The 19,383-nt window shown below is 50.9% G+C and overlaps 1 protein-coding gene across 2 annotated transcripts in view; it reads right to left on the bottom strand.

The window, feature by feature from the left end:
• Positions 1–580: 580 nt before the first annotated feature.
• The window catches only part of MLF2 (myeloid leukemia factor 2), a 19,839-nt gene continuing 1,036 nt past the window's right edge, over positions 581–19,383 (bottom strand). Inside the window, exons 1-9 of one of the 2 annotated variants that reach the window (XM_045295990.1) lie at positions 5,775–5,943; positions 5,135–5,212; positions 4,829–4,955; positions 3,889–3,924; positions 2,842–2,895; positions 2,357–2,485; positions 2,041–2,200; positions 1,323–1,534; positions 581–1,072 (exon numbers count right to left, since the gene is read on the bottom strand). In XM_045295990.1, coding sequence (XP_045151925.1) covers positions 1,347–1,534; positions 2,041–2,200; positions 2,357–2,485; positions 2,842–2,895; positions 3,889–3,924; positions 4,829–4,955; positions 5,135–5,184 — 744 coding nt within the window. In that variant the 5' untranslated portion in view covers positions 5,185–5,212; positions 5,775–5,943 and the 3' untranslated portion in view covers positions 581–1,072; positions 1,323–1,346. Of the gene's footprint in view, positions 1,073–1,322; positions 1,535–2,040; positions 2,201–2,356; positions 2,486–2,841; positions 2,896–3,888; positions 3,925–4,828; positions 4,956–5,134; positions 5,213–5,774; positions 5,944–19,383 lie in introns of those variants that run through there. The other variant, XM_045295991.1, reaches the window with a different exon arrangement.

Raw genomic sequence — 19,383 nt, 5'->3', positions numbered from 1 at the left:
AGGCCCAAGAGTCTTAATAATCGTTTTGCCCCTGACCAAGACTAATGGTTTTAATCAAGCAGAAGCCCCCTCAGACTCTCGTGAAGTTGTGCAGACAATGAACAGTGTGCCCCATTTGGCTTAGCCAGGTCAGTCAAGAGTGAAAGTCTTGAGAAACGTGAGCTTCTCATTCCCTTCCAGTTCTGCTCAGGTTCCAGCTTTGTTTTCTTCTCTGGGCTCAAATTCTCCACAACTGGGAGGTGGAGGGTTTGAAGTCCACTGCTGACTGGAGTTCCCTCCTGTCTGTACAGCACATGTTCCATCCCAAGGCCCAGAGTGGACACTGTGCTCAAGGGGCAAGGGGCAGGAATGTCTTCGGCATCTCTGGGCCATGGCATACTTAGAGCCAGCAGGTTCTCAGAGCCCCCACTCCCCTAGCCCTGGCTTCCCCCCATAAGCCAATGCACTGGTGGCGTTCCCGTGGTCACTCACTGAGGCCCGGGCCTGACTCAGGAGACACGAGGGAGAGTAAGGAAGTGACCAGACGGAGACAGCGGAGGTTGAAATGAGGGAAAGTGCCAAAGTACAGCTGGAAACCCACTTAGTCTTTTCCACTCTTCTTTATTCCGTAAACACCTAGTTACAAGTTGCACAAATCAAAAATAAAGGCAGAGGAGGGTGTAAGGGAGACTTTTGTTATGTGTGTGGAGGGGGGCGGGAAGGAGTTGGGAATGAGACCAGTCCTCTCCCTGGTCCTCTCCTGGTCAAGGTCCAATGGCCCCTATGGGGCTCTGAGGGAGAGGTGTACGAAGACCAGGAGGCCCCTGCACCCAGAGCTTACCTCCACAGACCTTTCCTTCTCTGCGTGGCGGGGGCGGGGAGGGAGGTGGAGCAGCAAAATGAAAAATCAAGTTAGCGGACACATCATGGTAAGGGGCGTACAGAAGTAGGTACGAGGGGCTGTGCACGTTCGCCCTGAGGCCCCCCAGGGAGAGGTGGGGGCCGGCTTGCCTATTAATATTAAATTGGGGGTGGGAGTTGGAGAGGGGTAAGTTCTCTCAGGGGACGATGTCCCAGCCTCTCGAGGTTGCACCTGAAAGAGGAAGGGCAACACAGTGAGGCAGCCGGGAGCGAGAATAGAAAAGCCGAGCGTTGGGGCTGAATTTCCGATTCCAGCCCGAGCATCCTCCCCCTCGGTGGCCAACTGCCCTCACACCACTGTGGACGGGATTTGGAAACTTGCAGTGCCCGCCTCCCACCCCGAGGCGGCGTTATTGACAAACCAGCACAGTACGCGCCATGACCCCCCACCCCATTTTGACTCCTCCGGAGCCAACACTTACAGGAGAGGCTGAGGACCGGGGCCTTCACCAGTCATAGCGGCGGGACTGTCGGGAGGGGGAGTCCTCGGGTCCCTGTATAGCCAGGCGGGGAGGCCCCTCAGCCCTTCGTCCCCCGCCCCCTGAAGACTCGTGTCGTCGGAATTCAAGAGGGCGCTGCTGCCGGAATCGGGAGGTCTCTCTCCGCCACTCATCATCGAAGGCTGCGGCCTCACCTGAAGGAGAGAGAAGGTCACCTGTGTTCGGAGACTGGCAACTGCTGGCTGGGGCAGGCGGGAGGCCTTGCCTCTAAGACAAAGCTGCCACTGGGCGATGGGGGCAGGTGTGTGGGCCTGGGAGGTGTGTGGGGGCAGGAAGTAACTCTCTCCAGCTCATTGGGTTCTGCGAGACAACTCGTTGGTCAGACACCCCAGCCGCCCAGTTCCAAGTACACATTAATACAGATCGCTGAGGTAAACTACAAAGAGGAGAGGGGAAACAGATTAGTAGCAGGGAGAAGCCAACGGGTGTTAAGTGGGGCAGGGTTTGCCCCTCCTCCCTGAGGGCACTGTGGATACCTGGCTCAGCCTAAGCTGCTCCGAGTATGATGGGAGTAAGGGGCTCATTCCTAATTTTGCCTAAGGGACAGGGCAAGAAAGCTGACTGCAGGTCCAACCTCACAGGAGCTGGACTGGGGGCCACGGAAGAGGAAGGGGCAGGCTGGGGTGGGGTTGGGGCTCACTCTCATCCAGGTTGATGTAGTCCTGCCGCTCCTCCTGGTCCCCTGTGCGGTGGTTTCGGGAGCGTTGGAGAATGTGAGCCCTGTCTCGGATGTGGTGCCCAATGGACATCTGCTCCAGGCCACTGTCCGAGTCCCGGACAGTCCTCCGCGTCTCCCGGATCTGGGATGAAAGCCGAACCCAGCACCTTCAACCCCTTCCCAAACAAACAAGCAACACAGACCTCCATCCTGGGTGGGTGGAGGCAATGCAACGTTTCTCTGAGGGCCACTCAGTCCTGCCCTCGCTGGGACGGCACGGGGATGCCTCCCAACTCACCCCGCCTGGTGCTGAGCGCATCTCTGACGTCTCTTGGTAGACCTTGGGAGCACCATCCCCGGTATTGGAGTAGGAGATGACCGTGGAGGAGGAAAAGGTCTGGCAGTTGCCTGCAGCGGTCATATGTTCCTGAGGAGGGCAGGATGTGACCCCACTGAGCAGGGAGGGGCTTCCCCTCTGAAGAAAGGGGCCCACCCTTCAGGAAAAAGGACCCCTCCCTTCATCTACACATTCCTGTCCCTATCTTTCTAACAAAATATGAGAACTGAGAAAATAGCAGGCCTCAGCTCCCACCCCCAAAGCCTTCTAAGAATCAGCAAGGAGAACCGGAAGAGAGAACTCTGGCTACTTAATCAGGCTGCTTCCGCAGATGCAGGATGCAATGACTTTATCCAACCCGGCCCCTTTGCTAGTGCTCTGCCCCATTCCTGCTCTCCGAGGGCTCACTGAGAACAAGGCTGCGGAGGGTATGGCCCGAGGCTCACCATGTTCCCAATCATGTCATTCATCATTCCAAACATGTCCATGAATCCACCCGACTGGAGGGAAGACATAAAAAATCAGGAAACCAAGGTCAATGTTCACAGAATTATCAAGTTTAGGTACCCATGCTATACTCTTCCTCTCCCTTCTTCCTTCACATCAAATGACTGCTCTCTCACTGGCCCCTCTCTGCCACAGGACCAGAAGCCCTGGATGATGCCTGGCTGCCATTACTGAACATTTCGATCAAGGATTACATAAAAGAATCCTGACCAAAAGGAGGGAAATGCAGAGCACAACTGACACGGACCAGGGACTCTACCGACTTTCTGGAACCATGCAGAGTGGATGAACCCCTGACGCTTGCCTTTAAGTAATCTCTAAACTTTAGGCCAAAAATATCCCCCTAGTGTCTTCTTAAATTTAACAGGTGAGCTTAAAGAATTTAAAAATGTCTGCCTTGTGCACTATGCTCCTTTTATAAAGAGCTCTCTCTCGGGGATCAGGTTGACCACAGCAACTGGAACTATTAGATAGGAACGTGGATGGGCAGTGAGGTCTTGCTAATGAGGGAGCAACTCCCAACTGTACACCTTGAAAAACTTAAGACCAGTGAATTGTACATCTAGAACTTGTTCTCTATGGCTGCCTTAACCCAATTTTCCCTCTTCTCCTGAAGGTCCTATCTCCCCTATCTTTAGGAAGTAAGCCTCAGTTAATGGAGTCTAACCTGTAAAGAGGTGGGATGTGTCATTACATTACCAACCATTGCTAGTTGGCCATTCAACTCTACCTCCTTCCTCAAAAGAACAAACTTTGCTAGCCAATTACATCTGCCTAATGGGCCTGGCTCTGGAGAACAGGAGTCAGCAAATTAGTGAGCATCTTTAATTCACAGGGATCATGGGCACCCTGGCACTCTCAGCTTAGTGAATACTAATAATAAGAGAAGAGCCTGGGTTACCCGTGAGGCTGTTCCAGAGGCTCAGGACATTTAAAGGTTACAGAGTGTGTCTGACGTGGGAGACTGTGGGAAGATGAGGACTCACCATTCCCAGCATCCCGAAGGGGGAGACAGCTCCAGCCTGAGGACACATAAGGAAGAGAAATTAGAAGCCACATCCTCTGTTACAATCCCACACCAGGCAGGGCCCAGGGTTTCTGAATATTTCCCATCCCCTTCTCCAAAGGGGATGAGTCCCTTTTCGGACCCCTTCAGTGGGACAAAAAAACTTGGCTTGGCCCATCAAGTCCCCTTTGTGGCCCGTCAAGTCCCCTTTCAGATAATAACCTGCTGTTGTTTTCCAAAATAGTCAGGTTAGTAGGGGTTCCAGAGATACCACACGGGGCAGCCTAAGGCAGTCTGCATATGCACTGTTTGATTAGATCACTTAAAAAAAAAAGGCAAAGGCAAAGCCATCAAAGTTGGAGTTGATGCCAACTCACAGCCACCTTTTAGGGCAGGGTACAACCGCCCCTGTGAGTTTCAGAGAGTAACTTTTTACAGGAGCAGAAAGCCCATCTATTATGCATGAAAGCCCCTATCGCACATATTCATTAAGGTCCCGAAGATGAGAAGAGACCAAGGACTTTGGGGTGCTCCTTGCAGTTTTAAGAACCAGTCTCTGCATGAGAGAGGGTACAACCAACTCTCTGGAGATTACCAGCTCATGTTGATGCCAAGACCTCACTCAGACATGGCCTCAGGTAGCCAGGGAGGTTTTGACCCAGCTCTGGATAGCTGTCTGCTCTAACTCTGAGTGGTTAGGGTCAGAGTTTTGTTTTGTTTTTTTGTGAAGTGGCCTGGTTTCAGAGATGGAGAAGTAGCCAAGTGAATGCATCAATTAATTATCTTCACATCTGGGATCAGCCTTGTGCGGATCCTTATTCATGGGGCCACCCTTCTCCTGGTAACCCATTTCATTGGCTAAGTTGGCTGAAGTGCCAGAAACATCCTTTGGGTCTCAGGTATGGGTGCACAACCATTACCTGCATCCTGCGGCTGGCAGGCCTGGTCCCTGGCATGTTGCCATCTGTGATGCTGAGGAAGGGGCTATAGCCAAAGCCCCCTGACAACATCCGGCTCATATGCTGGCGGTGAATGGCAAAGGGGTCCCTGTGGAGTGAGTATAGAGGATGTGGAGGGTACGACCACCATGCCGTCGACCCCCTCCCACACTCAAGTCACAGGGCGACAATGGCACAGAAGCAATGAGACACTGTCGTCCGACCTCCTCCCGGAGCTGAAGTGGAGTAGGTGCACTAGTCTAGAGCATGAGGGGGAAGCCGACTCACATCAGGAACATGGGATCCTCCGGCTCCGCGTCCCTCATGAAGCGGAACATCCTGGCCTCAGCTCCAGGGGGCTCCACGCTGTAAAGACGTGCCGGCTCAGACACTTGGCGGCAGCCGGGCTCTCGCTTCCTCCCCTCGGGGTAACGGCTCGGTCCTGGTCCCTCCGAGCAATGCCTCCCAAACACTCGAAGCGACCCTCCCAAGCCTCCTTCAGACGTGCAACCCCGCACTCTCGAGCGCTTCGACCCTCTCCACGAGGGGCATGGAAAATTTCCCCAAGCCTCCCAGTTTTCCACTTTGCCCACTAAGAATCATCTTCCCGAAGCCCTGGTCGGAGGGACACCCCCGCTCCTCCCTCGAGCGACGCCCCAGTTTGGGCTGAGAATCCCAAGTGCGGGCCCTCTCGTGCGGTACAGACCCCGGCCACCCCGCCCCCTCCTCACAGCCGGCCGCTGCCAGGCCTCCCCCGGGAAAGCCTCCCAGTCCCCGCCGCGCCGGCCGGCGGCTGCCCCGGATGCTGACTTCCCGCCGGGGCGTCGGAGAGGAAGCCCCGACCCTCTCCCGCCAGCATCTCTGACCCCGCAGCCCCGGGGCTCCGCTCCTGCTCCGGACCCAGCTGCCCGCTCTGCTCCCGCCTCACCGGTCCCCGAATCGGGCTCAGCGGCCCATCCGGCCAGTTTCGCCTCTCGGTGCGGTGCAGGCTCGGGGTTCGCGGCCCAGGACGCGAGGACTGGTCCGGCCGGGAGCTCGTCGGCCTCCTGCGCCGCCTCCTCCCACAGCTGCCACCTCCGTACCCACCCCACCTCGGCCCACGGAGCCCGAGCCGCGGCCAGGCCCAGACGGAAATGACGTCACTGAAGCCCGTCCCACCAGGGGCGTGGCTGAGGGAGCCCCGCCCACCGGCGCGGGTGGCGAGGAGACGAGGAGCGCCTCCCCTCCCCCCAGCCCTGTGAGGCAAAGCCAGCGGCCGGTGACCGGGCTGAGTTCTCTGGGGACGAGGGGAGGGCAGGTCTCTGAGAACCTGGATCTGAGTAAAGAGGCGCCCTGCGAGGGGGCGGGGGGAGGGGAATCCATCCGTTCCTGGAGGGACCGGGCGGGGCGGCGCATGTCCCCTCCAGGGAAGGAAGAGGGCGTGGGGGCAGGTTCCCGTGGGGGAGGGGCGGCTCTCCGTGGGCGACTAGGTGGGGCAGATCCCTAGGGGAGCACGATTTTCAACTGGGGAAGTGTGCTTCCCTTGGGGGAGGAAGGGCGGCGTTTCTTCGCGGGAGGCTCGATCGGGCAGGGGCGGAGTCCGCTGAGTGACGGCGGGAGGAGGAGACGGTCTCGGCCCGGTCCGGCGCTGGGCGGGTGACCGGCTGGGTGGCCGCCAGGTGGCGCTCCTCGGCCGCTTTGGGACGGCACGTGGGAAGCGGTGGCAGGGAGGTTCCTAGAGCCCTGTTCGCATCAGTGACGGGTTTGGAGGCCGGGAAAGGCTCTAGGTTTAAAATTGTTTACTGCTGCTATTTTTGTTGTTTGCTTTTACTTACTTATTTATGTTTAAATCATTTTATTGGGGGCTCACACATATCACATCCATCCATCCGTTGTATGTCAAGCACATTTGTATATGTCTTGCCCTCGTCATTCTCAAAACATTTGCTTTCCACTTAAGCCCTTGGTATCAGCTCCTCATATTTTTCCTCCTCCCTCCACTGCTGCTTTTCTTAAACGCTCTCCCTTCTCCTTAAATGCTCTGTTCTGAAAAGCTCATAGTCCTGCGCTGATCTTTCCTGCCTTTAATCCGGTAGGTAGGTCAAGGGTCTAATGTTTGGGGGAAGGAAGGGGAAGAGAGCTCAGTTAACCAGCATCGCCCAGGGCAGAGCTGGAAGTGGCCCAGGAGACCGGAAGACTGATACTTTGACATACCAAGTGTCTTACTTAAAAAGCTGGCCCTGTGACAGAAGAGCCCTCCCTCTTGGGTCAGGGGATTTGGACTGGCTAGGATGGACTTTAAACCAGACTTTGGTACTTCTCCCTGATTCTTTACCCTGGCCTTTAGCCAGATTAGTGCTGTTGGAGCCTGACCCTATGAGGAAAACTTGTTCCCATAATTCCTTGGGTCGGGGGCCTGAGGTCCGGGAGCTCCTGGGGACTCAGGAAAAGGTGCCGGAAGCAGTGTTTCTCAGGTTTCTTTGCACCTGGTAATTTTTTTTTTTCTTTTTTAACATTTTTATTAGGGGCTCATACAACTGTTATCCCAATCCATACACACATCAATTGTGTAAAGCGCATTTGTACATCGTTTCTCAAAACATTTTCTCTCCACTTAAACCCCCGACATTAGGTCCTCATTTTTCCCCTACCTCCCCGCTCCCCCCTCCCTCATGAGCCCTTGATAGTTTATAAATGGGTATTTTGTCATATCTTGCCCTGTCCGACGTCTCCCTTCATCCACTTTTTGATTGCACCTGGTAATTTTTAAAGGGGAAAAGACAATAGTGGAGACCGTGGGGTCCCAACACAAATCATTAAGGTGACTCTGGCTGACTGGCAAAACCCAAAAAGACAGAAAAAAAGCAAAATGGTTTTTCATTTCTATTTCTGGGGAAGAACCTGGTAATGAATCATTTAACTTGATCGCTCAGGTGCCCTCTTTCTGCATGCTGTCTCCTTATGCAGCTGCCCCTTTCAGGGGGGTGGGGTGGGGGACAAAAGCAGCTTGAATGTGATCAAGCTTCACCCCAGTAAGGCCTCTCCCTACAGCCAAAGGGTATCTTAAAATGCCCTTTCTCTTCTGCCTCCCCAAACGGAAGAATCTGTCATCCATCGGTTCTACTTTTACAGGATTTAAAACTAATGTATTACTTCTCACAGGAGTGTTTGTAAATCACAGCTCAGCTTCTAACATGAGACAAAGCTCCAAACTTGGGCCTTGCCCCAGGTTCAAAAGGAGCCCTCCATCATCGAGAACAGGTGGGAGTGGAGGTGAAGCAGATCCAAGAGTCCACACTCACAGCCTCTGGAGACGTAGCAGACAGGTAGCCATCTACTACAGAAAATGAGAGGTGACATTTTACAAATTCCCTTTCTGCTCCCCACATCAAGAGCTGTGTGTCTGTCTCACCCTTGCACTCCCGCCCTTCTATCTCTGTTCAGTGGGCTGGGATGAACAGGAGCACCTTCACCAGCATGTCCTCCAGGTAAAAAGATAAGAGAGGGAGAGTGAGTCTTGTTAGAGATGAGAAGCATCATTGGGGAGGAAAGTCTCAAAGATGCAAATATACAGAAAAATACTGGGTATTTGTGTAACTATGTTTACTAGATAACATAATTTGAGGCTACTTCGAGGGGGATAGAGAAAGCAGGTTATGTAAGCTCTCCTAAGTCAAATTCACTCCATTCGGTTGATTCTGGCTCATATCGACCACCTAAGACAAAATAGAAGGACTCTTTTGGGTTTCTGAGGCTGTACATCTCTACAGGGGCAAAGAGCCTCACCTTTCTCTTGCCAAGTGACTGGTGGGTTTGAATTGCTGACCTTGCAGTTAGGAGGCCATCATGTCTTTCGAAGGCCATTGTGATTCTCCAAAGGAGAATGGCCACACACAAAAAAAGACAGCCCTTTAAGGGCTCAGGGTAAAGGCCTCCCCAATTTTTTGAAAACAGCCCCTTAAAGACTCAAGGTAAAGGCCACCTCAATTCCAATTCCAAGAAAATGCAGTGGGATTCTCAAAAGTGTAAAATGGCTTTATAGTCACTGTTCTGATGGAGCTAAAGCCAGGAAGTCCTTGAGAAGGCGGGTCTGGGCTAGAAAAGGGCCCTCTCTCCCGGGCAGTTTGGTATTTGGACAGAGTAAGGGTGGCGAAATGATGTGGGAGTGAGGGGAAACTGGATCTCCTGCCTGATCAAAGTGGCTGAGTGTGGGTGTTATTATATCCACATGAACGGAACAAATATTTTTCGAAGGCCTACTATGGGCCAGGTGGTTTTTCTGGCTGTGGAAAGACAAGGGGTGGGGGAAAAAAAGAGCTGATATCAAGGGCTCAATAGAAGGTAAATGTCTAGAAAAGAATGAAGACAACATATGCACAAATTCGCCTGATGCAATCGATGTATGGATTGTAACAAGAGTTGTAAGAGTTCCCAGTACAATGATCTTTTAATAAAAAAGAAAGACAAGGAATATTCCAAAAGTTCATGGTGTTTAGGGTACAAAAGAGACCCCATCTCATATATAAGGAGAACATTTATTAGGTCTTCAAAGAGACAAAGACACAGACATATCCGGATGAGGAAGGCCATGCACACGGGATCAAAATGGGATCCAAGGATCTAAAGCCACCAAACTCACTGCTGCCGACTGTAGAAGGGCTTACAGGATTGTTCCAGGGCCTTTCAAACAAGACAGTCATGGTAAGACTCATTACTATGGGACCAACCCCCCTGTGCTGTCCTTAGTATGGTGACCCCCATTAAGGACACACCCAGGCCAAGCCCCTAGGAGAGGGACTACCCCTCCCTGGGCTGGCTGGAGAGGAGTAGAGAACCTCTATTTTCCAAGGCACTGTGCCTGAGGGCAAGATTATCTACAGCCTTGGTTAATGATCAGAAATAATTCAGTGGAGGCTTAATATGTTTGGTGACCCTGCAAATGGATTTTGGGCTGTCACTGACATCCACAGCCTTTTGCAAAACAGGTGCTCAGAAAACTGGATAATGGAATTTTTCATGACCTTTTTGAAGTCCCTCATCGAGCAGTGATGTGGGGGAAAATAAAACAAGGTACATATGGGGTCATCATGAGTCACAGTTGGACAGCAATGGGTTTCTTTTCTAAGTGGAGATAGAAGGTGAGCAGGAAAGATTTCCCTGGTAAGGTCACACTTAAGCAGGGATATGAACAAAGTGAGGTAAACAGCTGGAGTAAGAACATTCCCAAGCCCCAGCCCAAAACCACTGCCACTGTCAGTTCCCACACAGTCGACTTAGATTCCTAGTGATCGTACAAGGCAGTAGAACTGCCCCACTGGGTTTCAAAGCATGGCTAGATCTTTCCAGAAGCAGGCTGCCACATCTTTCCCCCTACAAAGCGCCTGGCAGGTTCAAACAGCCCACCATTTGTGTTAGAGCCTAATGCTTTACCGATGGGCCACCAGGTCTCCTTGAGAACATTCCAGGCAAAGGAGATGACAGTGTGCATTCACACCAGGTGGTGTGAATGAAGGAAAGAGCAAAGTGAAATGAACTTGGTGTGACCCTTTGACTCTGCTTTCTGAAAATAACCTGAGCAATGAAGACGCCTATTTTTCCTGGAGGAGCTGGGGAGGCAGTTGGCTAAGTTGTTTTTGTTTTTTTTAAGTGAAGAGGAAATACCTGTGGATTAAGCTCCTGGTGAATCCCCTCTGACCATGGGCCAGGGATGTGAATATCCTTGCTATCATGCAGTGCGCCTTGGAAAATGGATGGTTGCAGGTGCAGTTAGGTTAAAATTTAGCACCCTATCTTTTATAACTCAAAATGGCTCCACATTTGGTAAAAGACCAAAGACAGGCACGTTCTGGAAAGGAGCCTAAGCAGCACCCTATCTTCTGACCTCCCTGATGACACATTGAAATGTGGTCTAGTTTTTAATATTTTCTTTCTTCAATTGAGGTTTTTATGTGTGTTATCCTTGTTAGTTTTTGTTTTGAAATTTTTTTCTGCATATGAATCCAGGATTGGTAAATCTAATAGAAACAGTAATTGAATTAATGTTTCTTTAGGGGTATGGCCGGGGAGGGGGGGGAGGGGAATTGGGGACAAGTGGGGAGCTAATAACAAGGGTAAAGGAATGAAGAAAATGTTCTAAAACTGGTTGTGGTGATGATTGTGCAGCTCTTCTTGATGTGACTGAAATATTGAATTGTATGATATGTGAATTATATACCAATAAAATTGATGGGGGAAAAAAACCCAACCAGATCTGAGAACATCCACGCGCTTCCCAGGGGACAATGGAGACCCATGCTGGGAAGTCTCCCAGACCTGGCCTGAAGCCTCTTCACGTCTTCTTTATGGATACATTAAATGGCACAGTTGAGGGGAGTTCTAAAAGCTCGTGGGGAAATGTCATTATCTTTTAATTCTATTTTCCACCAACCTTTTGAAATCCCCTTTGTATAGGTAATAAACTTAAAAACAAAACAAAAACCCTCAGTGCCATCAACTTGACTCCAACTCCTAACGACCCTCTAAGACAGATCAGCACTGCCTGTGGGTTTCCGAGACTAGGTCTTTACATGAGCAGTTTTCTCTCATGGAACAGCTGATGAGTTACAACTGCTGACCTTGTGCTTAGCAGCCTAACTATGCAAGCCACCAGGGCTCCTTGTGCAGGTAATAACACCAAAACCCCACACCACTGCCATTGAGTTGATGCCGAGTCATAGCGAGGCTATAGGACAGGGTAGAGCGGCCCTTGTGGAGTTCCCAGACTGTAACTCTTTACAGGAGTAGAAAGCCTCATCTTGATGCCAAGGAGTGGCTGATGGTTTTGAACTGCTGATTTTGTGGTTAGCATCCAATACATAACTACCACTTGACCAGGGCTCCTTGTCTCTGGGACTTTTGTGAGTTGTTAAAATCGATGAAGCCATGGGGCAAAGAGCCATTGGGGACTGGCAGAATAAAGTTAATGTGGGTAGAGCCAGCTTCTCCGGTGGTGGCTAGGTGATAGGGAAAGGCTGTACTTAGAGTCCACGAAGGAGGGTAGAGTCCTAGCCTGCGATCCAGTCCTCGTGGACATGAGAGAGGAAGAGAAACCACAACTGATCAGAAGGGCCCTCCAATGACCTAGAATCAGGAGGTCAGGGATGTTTTGACCCAGCTCAGCATAGCTAGAGACAAAGTCTGATCTAACTTAGGGTGGGGGGTGTAGGGTCAGAGAATTTTTGCCCTGAAAGTGGGTGGTGGGGAGGTATGGAAATGTGGGAAGGTGAAGCCTAGATCCATTTCCAACTGGGAAATATTCATACTGATCCTTGCCCTGCTCAGAACCAAAACTCACGGACTTTCAGTTGATTCTGACTCATAGCAACCCTATAAGACAGAGTAGAACTGCCCCGGTGGGTTTCCTAGACTCTTAACTCTGGGAGTGAAAAGCCTCATCTGTGTCCTGAAGAGCAACTGGTGGTTTTGAACCACAGACCTGGTGGTTTACAGTTCAGTTACCCACTATACCACCAGGGCTCCCTCCTTACCACGTGGTTGGGGGATAAAGGTGGGGTTTGCCTACCTTGCCCCTTTGATCGTGGAGTTTGTAGCCCGTGCACGCAGCAGTAAGAGAGGGTTACAGAGGAGAAGGAGTCCAATCAGGTGGACTTTGTAGGCCTTTATGAGGTCTACAGGGGGTCACTTTGGCTGATGTACAGAGAATAGACTATGAGAAGCCACGCAGAAATGGAAAGGCCTATTAGCATGCTATTGCCACAATCAGGCAGTGAGTGACAATGGCGTGGAGTGAGCTGCAGCGACGGTGCTAAGTGATCAGATTAGAAATGTATTTTGAAGTTGGAGCTAACAATTTGTTGGTGACCTAGATATTCAGTATGAGAGAGAGGAGTCATGGATACCGCCATGGTTCTTGGCCTGGACAAAGGAATGACAAATATAGAACCATTTTGCTTATAGCATTCTGAGTACAGTACCGAATGTATACAAGGACCGGGCTGATGATATACTGAAATCGTAATTGCCTAGAGAGGTCTGGCCATCTGGCTAATAGGATCACGGATCTGGAAAGTCCCACTCTAAAACTAACCACAGAAGGCAGGGAGAAGGGACTTCCATTGTCTGTCTTTTGATTCTTTTAAGAAGACACCGGAAGGAGGGCAAGATCTCCCAGGATTAACGTGGGCATTAAGGATTGAAATTTGGTGCTTTGCCAGTGCCAGTGGTGTGCTAGGGATAAAATGAAAGACATGGTATCTACCCCAAAGTCTAGTGAAGGTAGCCAGTAATTCATGATAAACCTAGGATGAAGGCAACAAGAGAAATATATATATATATTAAAAGGGGGAAAGTGGCTTAGAAGGGAAGTGAATGACTGGGGGGTGGGGAGTCAAGAGAGCAGAGGGAGTTGAGAGCACCCTAGATAGAAGATTCAGTGAGTGCAAAGACATAGGTATATGCCACGTTTGGGGAGAAATAGCCCTGGTGGTGTAGTGGGTTAGGAGTTGGGCTATTAATACCAAGGTCAGCAGTTCAAACCCACCAGTTGCTTCTTGAGACAAAGATGAGGCTTTATGCTCCCATAAACCCAAGGGGGCAGTTCTAGTCTGCCCTATTTGAGGGTTGCTTTGAGTCAATGGCAGTGAGTTTGGTGTTTGGTTATGGGCAGATCAAGGATCTCTGAGGCAAAACTTTTGAGCAAATGGTGGTGAGAGAGGTGGCTGTTCACAGAGATTCAAGGGGATCAGATCTTCAAGAGCCCTATTTGGGGATCAGATCTTCAAGGGCCCTATTTGCCCCTTTATTCTGTAGACACGAGGAAGCTATCAACATGTTTTAACTGGAAAAATTGTAAAGTTTATTTGTACATTTTAGGTACAAGGTTTATTTTTTAAGTTCATTCACTTAAGGAAACAATTTTGAGCTCCTATCATTTAATAGATAAGGAAACGGGAGTGAGTTTTTGAGGCTACAAACGAATCCTTCAGTCATGACTGAAAACCTAGAGTTTAAGGTTAGGGTCAGTGAGTGACATTGACCACTCAGAGGAGGTGAAATGCAAAGAACCCAGGCACGGAAAGAAAAGCTGAAGTTTACATGGTATGCATGAGTGGGTGGAGGGTAGGACCTTTAACGGAAAGCAGTAGCAAAGGAGACTGCAGTGGGGACATGTGGGGTTCGGAGCTCTGGAGGCTCCAGACAGCCTAGGACTGGAATAAAGAGGGGTGGCCCTGGCACTCGGCCCAGCAGCCAGGATGAGAGATGTCGATTTGAGAGGCATCAGTGTCTGGGAGGTGTTGGGGGCAGAGCTTAAAACCACGAAGGGAGTTTGTAGTGTCAAGAATGAGAACAGGACCTCGGAGACTAGAAGAGTTCAGTCAACAAGGGCACTTCCTCCTCATGGTTTTTTTTTCCGTTTTCCCTCCTCATGGTTTTTGAGCCCTTCCTAGCCCAGTCTTTTACCTCCTGGGCTAGGAATCTCCTGTGATCATTCCTGGTCCCATCTTTCCCAGGCTTTTCATTTTTACTTCCCTGTCCTCTGTTATCAGTCTGTTGAAAATGTGGAAACTCTGAACAAATACCTCTATGGTAAAGTAGGTGGCTAATGACCCTACATACCAGAGTTGTAGCCAGAGTTGCTCTCTGACCTTCTGGGGACAAGAGTGGGTGGGGTTGGGAAAGGAGGTGGAGGAAGACTAGGCAGTTCAGAACCAAGGTCTAAAAGCACCACCCTCTTAAAAATTGGTAGCCACTGGCTAGACCAGAGGATGCACACTGGTACAGAGAGGAACTGGAAACACAGGGAATCCAGGGCGGATGATCCCTTCAAGACCAGAGGTGTGAGTGGCGATACTGGGAGGGTACAGGGAGAGTGGGTTGGAAAGAGGGAACCGATTACAAGGATCTACATATAACCTCCTCCCTGGGGGACAGACAACAGAAAAGTGGGTGAAGGGAGACATTGGACAGGGCAAGATATGACAATATAAAAATTTATAAATTATCAAGGGCTCATGAGGGAGGAAGGAGCCGGGTTGGGAGGGGAAAAATGAAGACCTAATGCCGGGGGCTTAAGTGGAGAGAAAATGTTTTGAGAATGATGAAAGCAATGAATGTACAAATGTGCTTTACACAATTGACATATATGGATTGTGATAAGAGCTGTATGAGCCCCTAATAAAACGATTAAAAAAAATTGGTAGCCACCTGTGACTTTTAAAACCTACACTACTTACAATGAAATTGAAGTTTAAAATTCAGTTCTTCAGGTGCACCAATCACGTTTAATAACCTCAATAACCACAAGTGGCTGTAGCTACTCGTTCCAAGGGTGCGGGTCCAGCCCGTCTCCGTCACCACAGAAAGTCCTGCTGCACAGCTGGAAAGCATCCATGAACGTCATCTCCCTTCCCATGGTTCGGAAGACCTGCCCGATTTTGTTAAGAACATGCACATGGAGAAGTTGGAAGGAGAGCAGGGAAGGGCTTTGCCACAGCAAACCGTTATTTTAGGTGTGAAGGTCATGGCGGACATTGAAAATAGGGCAGGCTCATCAGAAGCTGGGGGAGAGGTACAATGGTGAAACCAGTTATTTTTGTTGGGGAGGAAGCTCATGAGGTAGTAGAAGCCACAGAAATTCTGGTTGAGCTCAAAGTTCCTAACATAAAAGGCACTGGCCACCAGGTTACCCGTAGTTAATGAGAAGAACCCAAGTTCAGAAAGAGGCCAAATTTGTATTCTGGTAGCACGTGCAGTTGGGTTCCCAGTTCCAAAGAAAGAAAGGTAACTTGGTTAAGATTGTGGAGGGTTCCGAATGGTGCAGGGTTAGGAAACACGTGGTTTCTCGAGTTCCCCTTCTTTAGTGCTCAGGGCTGTAGTAGAACCTTCAGGAGAACTTGAAGAGCAGACATCGATGATGATGATGATGAGGGAATCAGAGAGGAAGTCTGTTTGGAGATGAGAAGAAAGTATGAGAACAATAAGGGCCTGCAAAGTTAGGAAGTATCCTAGAGACATCCCAGACGAGGACAAGGTATCGGTGGAGATGGTACAGTGAACGGTCTAGTTTGATTCGTGGAAAGAGCTTTGAACACCTGCCCTTTAACGTGTGTTTTGGCCCATTAGGCTCTCCAGCTATCCGTCAAGGGCAAGGGCCACAGTTTACATTCAGCTCCACACCTGTATCACATCATGTGGTGCCTACCAGCCACCACTCCACAACTCCTTGCCATCAAGTCAATGCCGACTCACAGTGAGACCCTATGGAACATGATAGGGTTTGCTCCTATGGCAGTGGTTCTCAACCTTCCTCATACCGCGACCCTTTCCTACAGTTCCTCCTGTGCTGGTGACCCCCCAACCATAACATTATTTTCGTTGCTACTTCATCACTGTCATTTTGCTACTGTCATGAATCGGGCGACCCCTGTGAAGCGGTCCTGACACACAGGTTGAGAACCGCTGTCCTATGGGTTTCCGAGACTGTAACTCTTTACAGGAGTAGAAAGTCTCATTTTTGTTCTGAGGAGCTGCTGGTGGTTTTGAACTACTGACCTTGCAGTTAGCAGCTCAACACAAAGCTTTACCACCAGTGCTTCTTTACTAATCTTTTACTAAGTAGAGAGAACAAAAGGCAGCATCCTCATGATCAAGTTAGGTTACATTAGGTGCCTCTCTCTAACTTCAGCTCTCAACTGACCTGAGCTTTTGAAGATTAAAAACAAAATAGGAAAAATAAGGAATTAAAAAACACGGTCATTGAATCTAGAATGGGGATACCAAAAGTGAAATGGGGAGTCATTGGGATACCCCAACTCACAGGTTTCTGTCCTCTGAGGCCCGCTTTAGCATGGAACGATCCTTTAAAGAAGTCAACAGAAAAAACTCCAGGTAACTGCAAAGGGAAGAATTTGCCAAGAACGAGAAGGAAGTAATTAGAATTAAACAACATCCACACAGCTAGGTAAATTTCTAGGATGTTAGGCCAGATGTCGGCCATTCCAGGGGGCTCAGGCCGCCCTTGTTCTCGCCTGGCCTCCCTTCTCACCTTCAGAAAATGTGTTACAAAGCACGGGTTTCTCCATTCAACTAGTGCAGAAATTCTGAATTGAACTGTGGCGTCGCAGAATTCTAGGAAGAGGTAAGGCTCCATCAGCTCTTAAAAATAGTTCTATGGGGAAAAAAGCCCTATGAACGGCGCAAATGCAGGCTGACCTCACCTCAGGGGCCCAGACACCAACCCCAAGGTGGGGTAGTCTTCCAGCTGCCCGCTCCCTCTAAATCCATCCCAAGTTTCCTGCCAGCTTCTTTCCCGCAAGAACCCAAGATTCCGGGCGTCCGATTTGTTGTCCAACCACGGAGGACATTAGATCCAGGCCTCCGGCTGGCTTTCTGGATTTTTCCCCTAGGGCACTGGGACCCTAGCGTTCAAGCGCTACCATTCTCAAGGCGCTCCCATGGGCCCAGGGGCAGGATTCCCATTCGCTGCCTCTCCATCTCCCTGGAATTTTCCACTGCAGCTGCCTCCGCTCCTAGACACCCCTCCCTGGGCAAAATTCCCGCTTCCTCCGCCCCGCTTTCCTAATCACACCTCATTCCCACCCCCGGCTCTGAGGCCCAGCCCACAGTCCAGCAGACACCCAACACTAACCCTAGTGGTCCCAGTTAGAGGAACAGGAGGCCAGAACCCTCAGAAAAGGCTGAGCGACAGGGTCCTTGGCTCTCCACTGGGCGCAGAGTAGGGACATCGGAGGGGTTGGTCCCCCGTGGGGCTGGAGTGGGGTGAATGGCCCTCCTCACATCCCCATATAAGGCAGGGCGAGCAGTTAGGCTCCTGGATTGGCTGATTCAAATGAGCATTCCACCTGGCAACAGGGTTTCTATTGGCTCTCGGGAAAAATAGGAGGAAGGTGGATGGAGGTTGTTGGGTGGCGGTGATTGGAAGGGGGAAGGGAGTGGAGGTGACCGGAATGGGGGGTGGTTACCAGGGCAACGGGGTAAGAGCCCAGCAGGGTGTCTGAGACAGCAGGCGGGGCAGGGAGGTGGAGTGGAGGGAAGGGGAAAGGAGGGCGGGAGAGAGGAGAGAGACGGGTTGGGAGGGAGAGAGACATGGAGACTATGGGGTGGGGGGTTGTGGGGGGGAGTGAAGGAGGGAGAGGAGAGAAATGAAGCAAAAGAGAGCAGAGATGGAGACAGTGAGAGATCGCTCAAGACATCAGCGAGTGAGTCAGAGAAACAGCGATGGAGAGAGGGAAATGGAAAGATCTCAGAGGAAAAAAACGGACAGGGTCTGACGAGGGAAAACCCGGGCGGGGCCCAAAGATTTTTGAGGCGACCTAGACTGAAAGCCTGAGAAGAGTCAGAAGAGAAATTGGGAGGTGTGTACACCGAGGGGCCCAAAGATGGTGTGTCTGAGCACTCAACTACTAAATAAAGACGATGGCCAATGGTTGGTTTGTTTGTTTGTTTAATGACGGAAATACAAAATGATCAAGAAAAAGGTAAGAAATGGTGATGCTGACCATCAGGGCCAGCACGCATACCAAGCCCCAGCCTCCCACTTCCACCACCTTCCTGACCTTCAGGACACCGCGCTCAGCCTGAAAGCCCAACTTCTCAACAGGGCTCCTGGACACTGAGCTTGCCTGAAAGGGGCAAAGGATGTAAGGAACAGGGTGGGGCTGGGATGCCATCCTGCACCCCTTGCTCAGGAGGCTAAAATAATACAGAAAGGCGGGGGAAGATGGCAGGACGTAGAAGACAGAGAAATGGAGAGATGAGGACCACAAGAGGAGTTTGAGGAAAATCCGCCAAAGCGATAGGACCAGGTAGGACAAGCTAGGACAAGAACCAGTGTTGCTTGGGAGAGATAAGGAAAGATCAGAGATGTTAGGGTCGAAGCCGGTGGGTGCAAAGTGAAGAGGTGAGGGAATGAGCGAGGTGTCACACGGAAAGGGTCTGAGGTAGAGGTATGAGGCGGGCTAGAGACAGAAAGAAGCAGGAGGTTAGCTAGGTGAATAAGAACGCTCCAGGTCGGGAGAGGTGGGAGAAATGAAAGGATACTGGAGGCCCTTGACTCTGGATCAGGAGAGCCTAAAGCGAGAAGAAACCCAGTAGAGTTCACAAATGCCAGTCTTGGGTCAGGAGAGAAGGCTGGGCTGCCCTTTTTGCTCTCGCTTCCTCTGCCAAGGCCACCAAGACAAGGTAGGCAGTGGGGAAATCCAGGGGGACCTGAAAGTCACTAGCCTACTCTTCTTGCAGCGTTTGGCTTCTCAGACACCTGCCATTCCTTTCTACGCCCCACCAGGTCCTTGGCAAAAATCTCAGGGTTGTTTTTTTTTGGGGGGGGTGTCAGTAGGAGTCCGTCCTCCAGCCCACCCCCAGAAGACCGACTACACTGCCAAGCAGTAGGTCGGAATTAGGAGAGATCCCTCCCCACAGGAGCCCCACCCCTTTCCACCTCCTCGCCCCCACTCCCCTTCTCCGCGGCCGTCAGTCTCCATTCCCGGGGACGTCCCCGCCCCCCACCCCGCCTCCCTCGAGCTCCCTCCCCTCGCTTTCAT

The sequence above is a fragment of the Echinops telfairi genome, unplaced genomic scaffold (genome assembly GCF_000313985.2).
Source record: "Echinops telfairi isolate 266 unplaced genomic scaffold, ASM31398v2 ScPeMD7_7356;HRSCAF=8355, whole genome shotgun sequence".
Classification (NCBI taxonomy): Eukaryota; Metazoa; Chordata; class Mammalia; order Afrosoricida; family Tenrecidae; genus Echinops; species Echinops telfairi.
This window is presented reverse-complemented; position numbering and strand designations above follow the sequence as displayed.